We start from the raw sequence: 15,542 nt of genomic DNA on the forward strand, positions 1-15,542 counted from the left end.
AGTGAGCTTTTGTTAAACCAAATATAGTGTTTTTTCCTATATACAACAACCTATCTGGATTCGATAAGAGAATTAATAAGGAATCGGTTCAATAAGAGGATTCGATAATGGGCTCGAACTCGATAATTTCTTATCAAACATCATCCCTAGGCAGGAGGCTCTGATTTACATATTGCTACTTTAACAAGATTAAAGAGGTGAGCTACTGAAAAAAATAATAAGACATGCACCTGGGTTGATTGACAACACTAAATTGGCCCTAGTGTGTGAATGTGAGTGTGGATGTTGTCTCTCTATCTGTGTTGGCCCTGCGATGAGGTGGCGACTTGTCCATGGTGTACACCCGCCTTCCGCCCGAATGCAGTAGCGACCCCGAACAGGGCAAGCGGGAGAAATGGATGGATGGATGGAATTTATTGGACATGTTTTTCACTCTATGTCAATTGTGGTAAACTTTGCTTTAATGGTATGTTGTTAATTCTCATTAGATATTGTCCATGAACGTTTAACTGCAAACGTCAAATATGTGAAGGGAAATTCAAAAAAAAGTTGTGTACAAACAGCCAAACATAGTGTAGTGACGGTTCATGCGGCAGGAGGATCTACCTAACACGCCAGGAATTATGTCTGCTCTCTAATAGGTTGTTTCCACGCTCACCCGACATCGTACAGGCCTCCGATTGGACCACAGTTACGCCTCTGAGTCATGGTTGCCGGTCCTGTTTTCTGATTGGCCAGAACATCTGCGCGCTCCCGAGCGATGAGTGTTTACCAGAGTATGCTGTGATCTGATTGGTCCAAAAGAATTGAGGCTGTGGAGTACATGGTGACGCTGCTTTGTCCTCCATAAATACAGCGACTTATACCTCCTCAAATTCCTTCTACTTGACTGCCAGCGAGTCTAAACGTCAATAAGTCACCGCTGCTCACCTGCACACACAGGTAAGAAGACTTGTGAACGTCTATCGTAACATTCAAACGACTTGTTTCGTTGTCATGGCATTTGATTCTTATTTTGACATGTTTTTCAATATTTATACTTTTTACGAGGGACAAGCGGTAGAAATTGGATGGATGGATTTATGTTGTCGTAATACGTTGTCCTGTCATTTGGTAATGTTTGGTACAGTATTTAATTCAGGCTAATGTAACAATTTCAGTGTCGGAAGCTGGTCCGTCAGCTTATTCTGTCCGGATAGCAAACTACACATTAGTGACCTTTTACCTAAAATATCATTGGAGTTTATCCGATTGAATTTGCGAAGCTTTTTTTTAAATTATTATTGGCAGTCTTGGAACATTTTAAAAATGTGTCTATATGTGTATGAAAATTAGAATGATATGAGGACCGCTCTTAGCTTAATTTAAAGGGAAACCCCAATGATCTTTCACCTACTTCTCTTGTCGATTATCCAAAAGCCCAGTTTTTGTTTATCTCTTTTAAGGAGCTGTGGACACCATTGACACACGTTACTAACAAACTGTTTGCGTTTGCACTTTAAAGATGTTTTGAGTTTTTAACCATATTCATTGTCTAAAGTTTGAACTTGATGTCTTATAATTAGAAATGTCGATAAATGCGTTAAAATGTAATATCGGAAATTATCGGTATCGATTTTTTTTTTTTTAATCAACATAAAAAACACAAGATACACTTACAATTAGTGCACCAACCCCCCAAAAAAACTTCCTCCCCCATTTACACTCATTCACACGAAAGGGTTGTTTCTTTCTGTTATTAATATTCTGGTTCCTACATTATACATCAATATATATCAATACAGTCTGCAAGGGATACATTCCGTAAGCACACATGATTGTGCGTGCTGCTGGTCCACTAATAGTACTAACCTTTCATTTTAATTAATTAATTAATTACTAATTTCTATGTAACTGTTTTTATATTGTTTTACTTTCTTTTTTTATTCAATAATTTTTTTTAAATTAATTTATCTTATTTTATTTTTTATTTTTTTAAAGTACCTTATCCTTACCATACCTGGTTGTCCAAATTAGGCATAATAATGTGTTAATTCCACAACTGTATATATCGGTTGATACCGGTATCGGTTGATATCGGTATCGGTAATTAAAGAGTTGGACAATATCAGATATCGGCAAAGAGCCATTATCGGACATCCCTACTTATAACTAGAGATGTTTGATTAGGGCTGGGCGATATGTCCTTTTTTTAATATATCGATATTTTTAGGCCATTTCGCAATACACGATATATATCTCGATATTTTGCCTTAGCCTTGAATGAACACTTGATACATATAATCACAGCAGTATGATGATTCTATGTGTTTACGTTAAACATTCTTCTTCATACTGCATTAATATATGCTCATTTTTAACATTCATGCAGAGAGGGAAATCACAACTAAGTCAATTTAGCAAAACTGTATTTATTACCCCGCCTTCCGCCCGATTGTAGCTGAGATAGGCTCCAGCGCCCCCCGCGACCCCAAAGGGAATAAGCGGTAGAAAATGGATGGATGTATTTATTAAACAGTTATTAAGCAGTGGCACAAACATTCATGTCATTTCCAAAACAGAAAGTGCAAGCTTGTCAGAGACATTTTAAAACAAGCTATTAGTGCACTTTTGTGCATGATGACACACAAGATATTTCAATAAGTGTCACATAAAAATGAGCTGCATATCAAATAGTATATGTCCTACGGCGTTGATATGGAAATAGTTGCTTCGGCATTTAGTTGGTGTAGCACCGAACGGAGATGTTGACATGTAAAGACATATTCCCGCTTGAAGCCAAACCACCGTGCGGTTTTTCTTGGGAATTAATTATTCCTCCATTTGTTACCTGATCCGCACCTTCTTTCTCTCGTATTACCACTCAAACCACACCGTTAGCTGTTAGCATCACAGCTAACGTTACCATGTCGCTACCTGTCTGCTCCGCGGGAGCGTGTGACGTTGCTCACGTGACAGTATGTGAGGTATGTAAGAAGGTGCGCTTGTTTTAGTCTCTGTGAGAAGGAGAGACAGGAAAGAGTGAGAAACGCATGCAACGCAAAAGCAACTGCGTGAGGACGTATACTCGAATATCATGATATAGTCATTTTCTATATCGCACAGAGACAAACCCATGATATATGGAGTATATCGATTTATCGCCCAGCCCTATGTCCGATAATGGCTTTTTTGCCGATATCTGATATTCCGATATTGTCCAACTCTTAATTACCGATATCGATATATACAGTCGTGGAGTTAACACATTATTATGCCTAATTTTGTTGTGATGCCCCGCTGGATGCATTAAACAATGTAACAAGGTTTTCCAAAATAAATCAACTAAAGTTATGGGAGAAAAATGCCAACATGGCACTGCCATATTTTTTATTGAAGTCACAAAGTGCTTTTTCTTTTTTAACATGCCTCAAAACAGCAGCTTGGAATTTGGGACATGCTCCCCCTGAGAGAGCAAGAAGACGTTGAGGGGGGCGGGTTGAGTGTATATTGTAGCGTCCCGGAAGAGTTAGTGCTGCAAGGGGTTCTGGGTATTTGTTCTGTTGTGTTTATGTTGTGTTACGGTGCGGATGTTCTCCCGAAATGTGTTTGTCATTCTTGTTTGGTGTGGTTCACAGTGTGGCGCATATTTGTAACAGTGTTAAAGTTGTTTATTCGGCCACCCTCAGTGTGACCTGTATGGCTGTTGACCAAGTATGCGTTGCATTCACTTGTGTGTGTGTGAAAAGCCGTAGGTATTGTGTGAATAGACCAGCACGTAAAGGCAGTGCCTTTAAGGTTTATTGGCGCTCTGTACTTCTCCCTACATCCGTGTACCACTGCGTACAGCGGCGTTTTAAAAAGTCATCCATTTTACTTATTGAAACCGATGCAGATAATTTCCGATATTACATTTTAAAGCATTAATCGGCCGATAATATCGGCAGCCCGATAATATTGGACATCTCTACTTATAACCGATAAATGCTCAGTGGAGTCAGACACTAAGACGCCTTTGCATGTAGCACCAAGGTGTGTGTGTGTTCTTGTATTTCTACCCTTCTTGAGACACCAACAAGTTAAAGTACCAATGATTGTCACACACACACTAGGTGTGGTGAAATTTGTCCTCTGCATTTGACCTGCGCCCGGGAATAATTTTTGGTGATTTAACCCCCAATTCCAACCCTTGATGCTGAGTGCCAAGCAGGGAGGTAATGGGTCCCATTTTTATAGTCTTTGGTATGACTCGGCCGGGGTTTGAACTCACAACCTACCGATCTCAGGGCGGACACTCTAACCACTAGGCCACTGAGAAGGTGGGCAAGGGAAAGTACCTTCAATATTAGGACCAGTGAACAAGTTAAGACCGAAATCATGATCCCAATACGGAAAACCATTGCATCTAATAGAGAATGTCTCAAATTAGGGCGGTTCCAAATATGAGGGATTTTTCAAATTGACTGTGTGTCGTGTCTGTCTATCTGTGTTGGCCCTGCGATGAGGTGGTGACTTGTCCAGGGTGTACACCGCCTTCCGCTCGAATGCAGCTGAGATAGGCTCCAGCACCCCCCGCGACCCCTAAAGGGACAAGCGGTAGAAAATGGATGGATGGCTGAACGGTTTTAAAACTGCCCCCCCTCTGGTCAACATATGAAATAACAACTGTGTGTTAAAATTTGAAGAGCTTAATTGGTACTGTGACAGAGCTTTTATCTCATCTTAAATCAACATCATCCATTTAAATGGGTAATATTATTTGTTTTCTACATTAAAACACTTTCTTGTTGTCTGCTTAACATACAATGGTGGTTCTTTGGTCCAAATCTTGCATAGTTTTATGTTTTACAGACCATCTTCAAACCGCTTTCTGACCGTCTTTGTAGGCCTTCTTATTTACGTGCCTCCACTTGAACATGTCGTAGTTTTTAGCGCTTCCGTTAAGTTAGAACTTCATGCTATAATTTGTCTTAGAAATGGCAAAAGCGGAGGGTGCATGTGCATGTACGAGCCAGTTTGCATCACAACGAGAGGTTATTAGGTGACCACAGACGAGGCGCGAGCTGTTCAAAGTCGGGACCCGGGGTGGACCACTCATCTGTGCATCAGTTGGGGACGTGTCTGCGCTGCTGACTTGTCTCCACTCAAGATTGCCGATATTATCAGCCGATAAATGCTTTAAAATCTAATATCGGAAATTATCGGTATCGGCTTCAAAATGATCGGTATCTGTTTGAAAAAGTAAAATGTATGACTTTTTAAAACGCCGCTGTGTACACGGACGTAGGGAAAAATACAGAGCGCCAATTAACCTTAAAAGCACTGCTTTTGCTTGCCGGCCCAGTCACATAATATATGCGGCTTTTCACACACACAAGTGAATGCAAGGCATACTTGGTCAACAGCCATACAGGTCACACTGTGGGTGGCCGTATAAACAACTTTCACACTGTTACAAATATGCGCCACACTGTGAACCCACACCAAACAAGAATGACAAAACGCATTTCTGGAGAACATCCGCACCGTAACACAACAGAACAAATACCCAGAACCCCTTGCAGCACTAACTCTTCCGGGACGCTACAATATACACCCCCCACCTTAACTCAACCCCGCCCACCTCAACCTCCTCATGCTCTCTAAGGGAGAGCATGTCCCAAATTCCAAGCTGCTGTTTTGAGGCATGTTAAAAAAAATAATGCACTTTGTGACTTCAATAATAAATATGGCAGTGCCATGTTGGCATTCTTTTCCATAACTTGAGTTGATTTATTTTGGAAAACCTTGTTACATTGTTTAATGCATCCAGCGGGGCATCACAACAAAATTAGGCATAATAATGTGTTGATTCCACGACTGTATATATCGGTTTCGGTTGATATCGTAATCGAAATTTAAGTGTTGGACAATATCGGAATATCGGATTTCGGCAAAAAAGCCATTATCGGACATCTCTATTTGGGACTTATGCACATTCCAAAAACACAAAAACAGGTCCCAATAGGTAAGAAAAGTTGGTTTTGCATAATACCTTTTAAAGGCCTACTGAAATGTGATTTTCTTATTCAAACATTTCGCGATATTGCCATATTTTTGCTGAAAGGATTTAGTAGAGAACATTGACAATAAAGTTCGCAACTTTTGGTCGCTGATAAAAAAGCCTTGCCTGTACCGGAAGTAGCAGACGATATGCGCGTGACGTCACAGGTTGTGGAGCTCCTCACATCTGCACATTGTTTACAATCATGGCCACCAGCAGCGAGAGCGATTCCTCTGAGAAAGCGACGATTTCCCCATTAATTTGAGCGAGGATGAAAGATTCGTGGATGAGGAAAGTGAGAGTGAAGGACTAGAGGGCAGTGGGAGCGATTCAAATAGGGAAGATGCTGTGAGAGGCGGGTGGGACCTGATATTCAGCTGGGAATGACTAAAACAGTAAATAAACACAGGACATACCGGTATATATACTCTATTAGCCACAACACAACCAGGCTTATATTTAATATGCCACAAATTAATCCCGCATCACAAACACCTCCCCCCTACCGTCCATATAACCCGCCAATACAACTCAAACACCTGCACAACACACTCAATCCCACAGCCCAAAGTACCGTTTACCTCCCCAAAGTTCATACAGAACATATATTTCCCCAAAGTCCCCAAAGTTACGTACGTGCCATGTCACAATCTCAAAACACTCAAGTTGAGGTACCGCTGTACCTCTTGGTATTTCACTCTTATTAGTGAGTTATTAAAGGGGAAATGCATTTTTTCTAACTGTGTGCATCACTCACAATCCCTTTGTAAGACAAGAACACACATGTTTTTCTTTTTTTATGCATTTTAATTCGTACTATACGGCAAATATGAGGTGGCTAACGATGCAGCTAATGGTAGTTATCTATTCCGCCCATGAAGCCCTCTAAATACATCCAAAAAACGCCAATAATAATCCTATTTTCACCTGGTGACCTGAATATTACCCAAGTATTAGCGATATTGTTATTGCAAGCGCTAACGCGGACAATCTATTTTTAATGGCACCGCGATCACAGAGAGCTAACTAGTTTATGATGCTATATTGACATGCAAAGCTGCTAAATTGGTAAAAGTTAATTCTAGATTATAAATCATTCTTCTCACTTGTATAGTAGAAGGTTGTCGCCAGAAATCGAGACGTTGGTCAACTTTGACATCCAACTTAAATCCGGAAATTGCAAGAAATAGACGAAAGGACGCTCACTCTTTTTTTACCCTTTTGTGAGGATTATGATTCATTCTTAATCTGAAAGGAAATATATTCAATTCCTATCAGTCAGCATCCCAGTAAGCAGACATTGTACAGTAAGTGATTGTTTTTTCTTTTGTTCATAGTTTGTCTTTTTTTGTACAGCCCTTAGCAATACTGATGCATGATTAGTGGTTCTCTAAAGCTGCATCTGTTTAGCACACAGCTTCTAAAACTTGTTGCTCATCCTCCTTATATTTAGGGCTAAAAATATATATATGTTTCTGGATTATAATTTGTCCCAAAGTAGTCTTTTGTTGTCTCTCACAAAATATGTCATGAGTAGTTGCGTTGTTGAAGGGAAAAGCAAAAGTTGTGATGTGAAATTAATGCGCCGCCTTATGCTTAAAATGAGCAAAATACGTAAGTATTACATGTTATTATGAATTTGCCTGTTACTACATATAAGCGTGTATAAAAAACGATTGCGGTGTTTGAAAGCGGAATTTAGCGACTACCATTTGCTCCATTTTTAGCTGACTTTTGCTAGCTTTTATTTACAAGTTGGAATGCATAAAAAAGGATAAACCTTGTCTCACTTAGGGATTGCAAATGATAGACACAGTTCCAAAAAAAAGTGCAATTCCCCTTTAAACATTTGGTTAAAAGCTGTAGGGAAACACGGATCGATCAATGAAAACACTTGCACTGGTTATATGAAATGTATGTGTGAACAATTGTATCAGGCCTACCTATTTGAACTGTTCAGGAGCCACAGAACTGTACTTGAGTGCGTGAATACGATTATAAGCACTCATGCCAACTGTCAGGTTCAAACACTGATGACATCTATTAAACAAGACAAGAAGCAAAGAATTAAACAAGACAGAATTCAATTTGGCTCATTTTGAGGAGAGACGTCTGGGCTGTACTCTTGGACAGTCTCCACTACGCTTTGACGAAAGATTGTACGTCTCCTCTTTTATTTGGACTTTCCCTGATTACATGGCAACAGCTGTTTCTAAGGGACGAGGGTCGTAAACAGCCATCGCCTTTGGTTACAGAACAGTTCAAAGAAAAGGTCGTAAAAACGGTTCACAGAAAAGGTCGTAAAACAGTTCAATGAAGCGGTCCCTGTAGGGGAGTCAGGCCCTGCTTCCTCTCCGCTTTGTAGTTCTTGGGTCAAGACAATATCTTTCTGTTGATTACAATACATGAAAGAAACAGAACACCTTAATGTTGCTTCCCATCCTACACAGTGGAGTTTTACAAGCCTTTTGCTTGGTAGGCTTAAAGACAGCTTTTGTCTGCTCGCCGGGAACTCATTGAAACACAAAATGTTGTGATAACTTAGATACAATTATTGTAACACCAATAAACCCTACTTTTAAGTGTGTCCACTGTAAGTATGCCCTCATTCTGTTGAATTGCTAAACAATGAATGACTCTGTTGACCTGTACAGGATGCCTGGATCCGCCTCAATCAACTGCTTGGGACCATGGCCAAAAGATGTGGGTATTATTGCCATGGAACTGTACTTCCCATCCCAGTATGTGGATCAGGCTGAACTGGAGCAGTTTGATGGTGTTCCATCTGGGAAATACACCGTGGGATTAGGTCAAGCGCGCATGGGCTTCTGTTCAGACCGTGAGGATATAAACTCCCTGTGCCTGACCGTGGTCCAAAGGCTGATGGAGAGGAACACCCTGTCCTATGACAGCATTGGTCGCTTGGAAGTTGGCACTGAGAGCATTATTGACAAATCCAAGTCGGTGAAGACGGTCCTCATGCAGTTGTTTGAGGACTCTGGTAACAGCAACGTGGAGGGGATTGACACCACCAACGCTTGTTACGGCGGGACGGCTGCGCTCTTCAACGCTGTCAACTGGGTGGAGTCCAGCTCCTGGGATGGTGAGTGAACACGATAGGTTGTATTCTGTCACGTGACTTTTAAACGAAGTGGTGGACCACCAAACCAACATTGCTACTAGGTCGCAAACAGCGTGCAAATATTCTAAATACGCAAGGGGCTTAGATCTTACCACTAAAAGTAAATTATGCAATGCAATCTATCCCTACAGTTATCAAAAAAAGATTTGTCGAGTGATCTCAAGGATTATCCGTCTGTCGTGTTCCCAGGCATGTTATCTGGTGGTACAGACGTCATTGTACACGACCAGAGGTGGGTAGTAACGCGCTACATTTACTCCGTTACATCTACTTGAGTAACTTTTGGGATAAATTGTACTTCTAAGAGTAGTTTTATTGCAACTTACTTTTACTTGAGTATATTTATAGAGAAGAAACGCTACTTTTACTCCGCTACTTTTACTCCGCTACTTTTATCTACATTCAGCTCGCTACTCGCTACTATTTTTTATCGATCTGTTAATGCACGCTTTGTTTGTTTTGGTCTGTCAGACAGACCTTCAAAGTGCCTGCGTTTCAACAAATACAGTCACTGGTGACGTTCACTCCGTTCCACCAATCAGATGCAGTCACTGGTGACGTTGGACCAATCAAACAGAGCCAGGCGGTCACATGACCTGACTTAAACAAGTTGAAAAACTTATTGGAGTGTTACCATTTAGTGGTCAATTGTACGGAATATATAATGTACTGTGCAATCTACTAATAAAAGTTTCAATCAATCAATCAAAAGTGTGAAGGAAAAAAGACCCTTTTATTTCAACCGTACATCCCGTCAAAAGACTAAAGACTGACTGCACAGTTCCTGTCTTCACAATAAAAGTGCCGCTCCATCGCGCCTGCGCTTTCAAAACAAGAGTCTCCGAAAGCCAGCGCAAACAAGCTAGCAAGCTACGGAGTTTGCCGCCAATGTATTTCTTGTAAAGTGTATAAAAACGAATATGGAAGCTGGACAAATAAGATGCCAAAAATCAACCACTTTCATGTGGTATTAGACAGAAAGGAGGAACTTTTTTCTCCTCCATTTGAAAACGTGGACGCTATCATCACTACTGTCTGATTCCAATCAATGCAAGTCATCAGAATCAGGTAATACACCAACTTATATTCTTGTCTTCATGAAAGAAAGGAATCTATATGTGTTAAACATGCATGTATATTCATTAAAACACCTTTAACATGTAAACAAAAACGGCAAAATAAATAAATATAAATTATATACTATATATATATATATATATATATATATATATATATATATATATATATATATATATATATATATATATATATACGTGTGTGTGTGTGTGTGTGTGTGTGTATATATATATATATATATATATATATATATATATATATATATATATATATACACATGTGTGTGTATATATGTGTGTGTATGTTACTCATCAGTTACTCAGTACTTGAGTAGTTTTTTCACAACATACTTTTTACTTTTACTCAAGTAAATATTTGGGTGACTACTCCTTACTTTTACTTGAGTAATAAATCTCTAAAGTAACAGTACTCTTACTTGAGTACAATTTCTGGCTACTCTACCCACCTCTGTACACGACAAAATAGATGAAAGCTTGGAAAAGCGCAGAGACCTACAACTTTTTTGTATGTTTCTCGGTAAGGCAAATACTTCATCAAGACTCTCTCGGATAAATCGTGCATCATTTTTGCTTGGAAAAGGTTGCATTTAATGATTTAACATCACGTCTACAGCCCTGGTTGTTGTTACCTTGTTGTTGCATGCACCAGTTACAAGTATGCATGTTTTTTTCCCGTCTTTATCAAAATATAACTATATATGTCAACATTGTGTACCGTATGTACTGAAAACTTCATTTATGATTGCTGCCTTTGGTAAAAGCTTAAAACTCTTTCAGATTTTGCTCACATTTGATTTCTTTTGTTTAGACTCGCCGAGTTGGGGGTTTAAAAAACACACGTAGCAAAAATGCATTTTAAGAACTCAGAAAAAAGATAAAATACAAATAATATCAAGATAATACTTGAATGATAAATACTATGTCATGTCTGTATTATCATGTTTTGTTTTAAGTCATGTTTTGTTTAGTTTCTGTCTTTTTCACTCCCTTGTCTGGTCACCATAGCAACCATTAGTTTTCACCTGTCACGTCACGCACCTGTTTCACGTCTTGAGTCACGCACCTGTTTTCGTTAATCATGTCCGTAGTATTTAAGTTCAGTGTTTTTCAGTTTGTTTTTCTGACGACCTTGCACCCCATACCACAACACATTTATGCTCTGTCCATTCCTCTATGATCCTGCTTCATGTCCCTTGTCACAGTAAGTTTTGGTTCCATGTTTATAGTCTTTTTGTTTTTCATAGTTTATTCTCCGCCACTGTGCGCGCTTTCATTTATCCCTTTTTTTTGATAAATAAATCATGTACCTTGGTTCCCGTCTCGCCTGTGCCAACTTTCCGCTGCATCCCGGAAAAGCACACACCCAGGACCAAGTCGTGACAGTAGGTCGTCAGCAGACCCGCTTTTCCGCACGTAAGTTGGCCGATTTGGACAATTTGGATGAGGCTTCTTGGGAGGTGCTGCGCGCCATGGAGGCAGAGACGCTGCGCTTTTCCCCCAGGGAGCGCAGGGGGATGATGTGGGGGAATGGAGGCAAGTTGGTGCCGATCGGTACGTCACCTCAGCCACGGAAGCGCCGCCAAAGGCGAGGGACGCCAGGAAAGACTTCCGCGAGCCAGCAGGACACGCCGCTCCCACAAGCCCCGCCCCCTCCGGGCGGAAGCAAGCAGCAGTCTGCCCGGCTTCCCCATGATGACATCACAGACCAGGATTTTTGTTTCAATACTTTTTCTTTAAATCACCCGCCTCCAGCTAAAAACTCTGCCATGTCTTTGATAAAGCATTATCAAAACATGTTTTTAGAAATCAGGTCTAGTCAGTCACAGCCATCCCAATTTCATGCCCCGCCCCCCAAGACTCATGCCCCGCCCCCCAAGACTCAAGTCCCGCCCCCGTCACAATTTTTTTCTTTTTTTCCGCCCACACAACCCCAGGTGGGGGATAAAAAAACAAAACAATTTGGCCAAAATAAAGGGGAAATTTCTGCCCTCCCCTGCCCACCCCTACAGAGAGTTCCAGACCGCAGGGAGCGCGTCTGGTATCCGCCCCTTGAGGGGGGGCTGGGGTCGGGAGCTGTGTTGGTGGGGTGGCTCGGCATCACCATGCCAAGCCACAGCCTCCCTCACGGCCGCCACCACCAGTCTACCGACCTGTCAAGCCACAGCCTCCAGCACGACCGCCCTCACCAGTCTTCCGACCTGCCAAGCCGCAACCCCCAGCTAGGCCACCTCCACCTGCACCAAGGCTAGCACCTGTTGCCGCACCAGCTCCACCATGCCAAGTTCCTCGCCAAGCTCCGCTACCAGCTCCACGACGCCAAGCTCCGGTACCAGCTCCACGACGCCAAGCTCCGGTACCAGCTCCACGACGCCAAGCTCCGGTACCAGCTCCACGACACCAAGCTCCGGTACCAGCTCCACGACGCCAAGTGCCGCCAGTCGCAGCTCCACGACGCCAAGTGCCGCCAGTCGCAGCTCCACGACGCCAAGTGCCGCCAGTCGCAGCTCCACGACGCCAAGTGCCGCCAGTCGCAGCTCCACGACGCCAAGTGCCGCCAGTCGCAGCTTCACGACGCCAAGACCCGCCATGCCAAGACCAAGACCTGCCATGCCAAGACCAAGACCAAGACCCGCCATGCCAAGACCAAGACCAAGACCCGCCATGCCAAGACCAAGACCAAGACCCGCCATGCCAAGACAAGACCAAGACCCGCCATGCCAAGACCAAGACCAAGACCCGCCATGCCAAGACCAAGACACGCCATGCCAAGACCAAGACACGCCATGCCAAGACCAAGACACGCCATGCCAAGACCAAGACACGCCATGCCAAGACCAAGACACGCCAAGCCAAGACCAAGACCAAGACCCGCCAAACCAAGACCAAGACCAAGACCCGCTAAGCCAAGACCAAGACCAAGACACGCCATGCCAAGACCAAGACTCGCCATGCCAAGACCAAGACTTGCCATGCCAAGACCAAGACTCGCCATGCCATGACCAAGACCCGCCATGCCAAGACCAAGACCCACACCAAGACCAAGACCCACACCAAGACCAAGACCAAGACCCACACCAAGACCAAGACCCACACCAAGACCAAGACCCACGCCAAGCTTCGCCGCTGGACGCGTCACGCCGAGCTTCGCCACCTGACTTGCCACGCCGAGCTGCCACGCCTGCCAAGTTGACGACGCGCCTGCCTCCTCGTCGGCTACGGATATGGCCGCTACCTGGTCGCCCGCCACGCCAAGTGCGCCCACCTCCCAGTCGGCCACGAATGTGGCCAATCCCTGGGCGCCCGCCTCGCCTGCTGCAGCGGCGTTCCACTCGTCGCCGCCACTTGACTTTGGCTCAGTGGATTCGGGGCCACTTGGGCTGGCGACCCACCGCCATGTCCCCCTCCCGCCCTCCCATGACTTTTGTTAAGTTTTTTCTTGGACATCTGGTATCTGTCCTTAAGGGAGGGGCTCTGTCATGTCTGTATTATCATGTTTTGTTTTAAGTCATGTTTTGTTTAGTTTCTGTCTTTTTCACCCCCTTGTCTGGTCACCATAGCAACCATTAGTTTTCACCTGTCACGTCACGCACCTGTTTCACGTCTTGAGTCACGCACCTGTTTTCGTTAATCATGTCCGTAGTATTTAAGTTCAGTGTTTTTCAGTTTGTTTTTCTGACGACCTTGCACCCCATACCACAACACATTTATGCTCTGTCCATTCCTCTATGATCCTGCTTCATGTCCCTTGTCACAGTAAGTTTTGGTTCCATGTTTATAGTCTTTTTGTTTTTCATAGTTTATTCTCCGCCACTGTGCGCGCTTTCATTTATCCCTTTTTTTTGATAAATAAATCATGTACCTTGGTTCCCGTCTCGCCCGTGCCAACTTTCCGCTGCATCCCGGAAAAGCACACACCCAGGACCAAGTCTTGACATACTAAACATTAAAAGTATATCAAACAAACCTTTAATGAGGTGAACACTGAAAACTAGTGCATTTCTTGGCTTTGCTCTCTTGGGACTGTAGTGCGTGCCACTTTTCTTGTCTTTCGTAAAATCTTGACATCTTTGGCCCTTCTTGGTAACCTCACGAGGAACTCTAGAGTAACTTTTTATCTTTTTCGCGATTTGAATGGTTCCAACAGCCTAAAAAACGCACGCATGTGGCATTTTTCTTTGAGAATATATACAACGCTATGACAACAGACGCTTGCTGGCCCATCACTTCGAGTCTTGCATAGCAGGACGTGACATTAGGTGAATACAACCTATAAGATGTTACGTAAAAATCTTAACTGTTAAAGTTATGTAGCTAATGCAAATAACAGAAGAAATTAAAAAGATGATTTGACAAAATCAGATTATGCTTGAATCTCAGTAAAATGATTTGGTAACAATAGAAGGGAAATACAAATAAACTGAGTAGATATTTAAAGGGTAAAAGAGAACACATTTTGGGGTGTAGTATTAGATGATAAAATGAACTGGAAAACTCATACAAATATGAAATATACAACATAAAGTAGCAAGAAATGTCAATGAATAAAGCAGAATATGTTGTGGACCAAAAATCACTCCATATTCTCTACGCTGGCTAGTGTTACCATATCTGAGTTATTGTATATAAATATGGGTAAAGGACTACAAATGTGTGCTTCATTCACTAACGGTGTTACAGAAAAGATCAATTACAACAATAAATAATGTTGGATATAGAGACCTCACAAACCCTTAATTTATTGACTAAAAATATTGAAATTCAATGACTTGGTGCATTTGCAAATAGCTACAATTATGTACAAAGCAAACTATAACGTGCTACCCAAGAATGTACAACAATTCTTCTCAACAAAAGAGGATAAATATAACCTTAGAGGAAAATCTAATTTAAAACATTTGTATGCTCGTACAACACTTTAGCATATCCGTATGTGGAATTGAATTATGGAATTGATTAAGCATGGAAATCAAACAAAACACTAATATGATTCAGTTTAAGAAACTGTTCAAACTACAAGTGTTCACAAAGGAAAAAGAAGAATTATGCTAAACATATTGAACCTTTTTTTATTAAATTTTTTTTTTTTTAAATGAGATAATCTCATTAATCTCCAAAATGACATTGGATAAAACTGCTATGTATGAAAAGGGATTAAATAAACTTCGCTTCTTCCTACTCCTTTTCGGACACGCTGTAATGAAATAACTGGAAACATGTGATGTATTACATTGTAATTGTATTGTATGCATGTTCAAAATAAACTACAAACTGAACTGAATTG

The 15,542-nt window shown here is 41.9% G+C and overlaps 1 protein-coding gene across 1 annotated transcript in view; it reads left to right on the top strand.

Moving 5' to 3' along the window:
* Window positions 1–810: 810 nt before the first annotated feature.
* The window catches only part of hmgcs1 (3-hydroxy-3-methylglutaryl-CoA synthase 1 (soluble)), a 39,718-nt gene continuing 24,986 nt past the window's right edge, over window positions 811–15,542 (top strand). Inside the window, exons 1-2 of the mRNA XM_061980694.2 lie at window positions 811–942; window positions 8,677–9,125. Coding sequence (XP_061836678.1) covers window positions 8,678–9,125 — 448 coding nt within the window. The 5' untranslated portion in view covers window positions 811–942; window position 8,677. The remainder of the gene's footprint in view (window positions 943–8,676; window positions 9,126–15,542) is intronic.

Source organism: Nerophis lumbriciformis, linkage group LG20 (genome assembly GCF_033978685.3).
Source record: "Nerophis lumbriciformis linkage group LG20, RoL_Nlum_v2.1, whole genome shotgun sequence".
Classification (NCBI taxonomy): Eukaryota; Metazoa; Chordata; class Actinopteri; order Syngnathiformes; family Syngnathidae; genus Nerophis; species Nerophis lumbriciformis.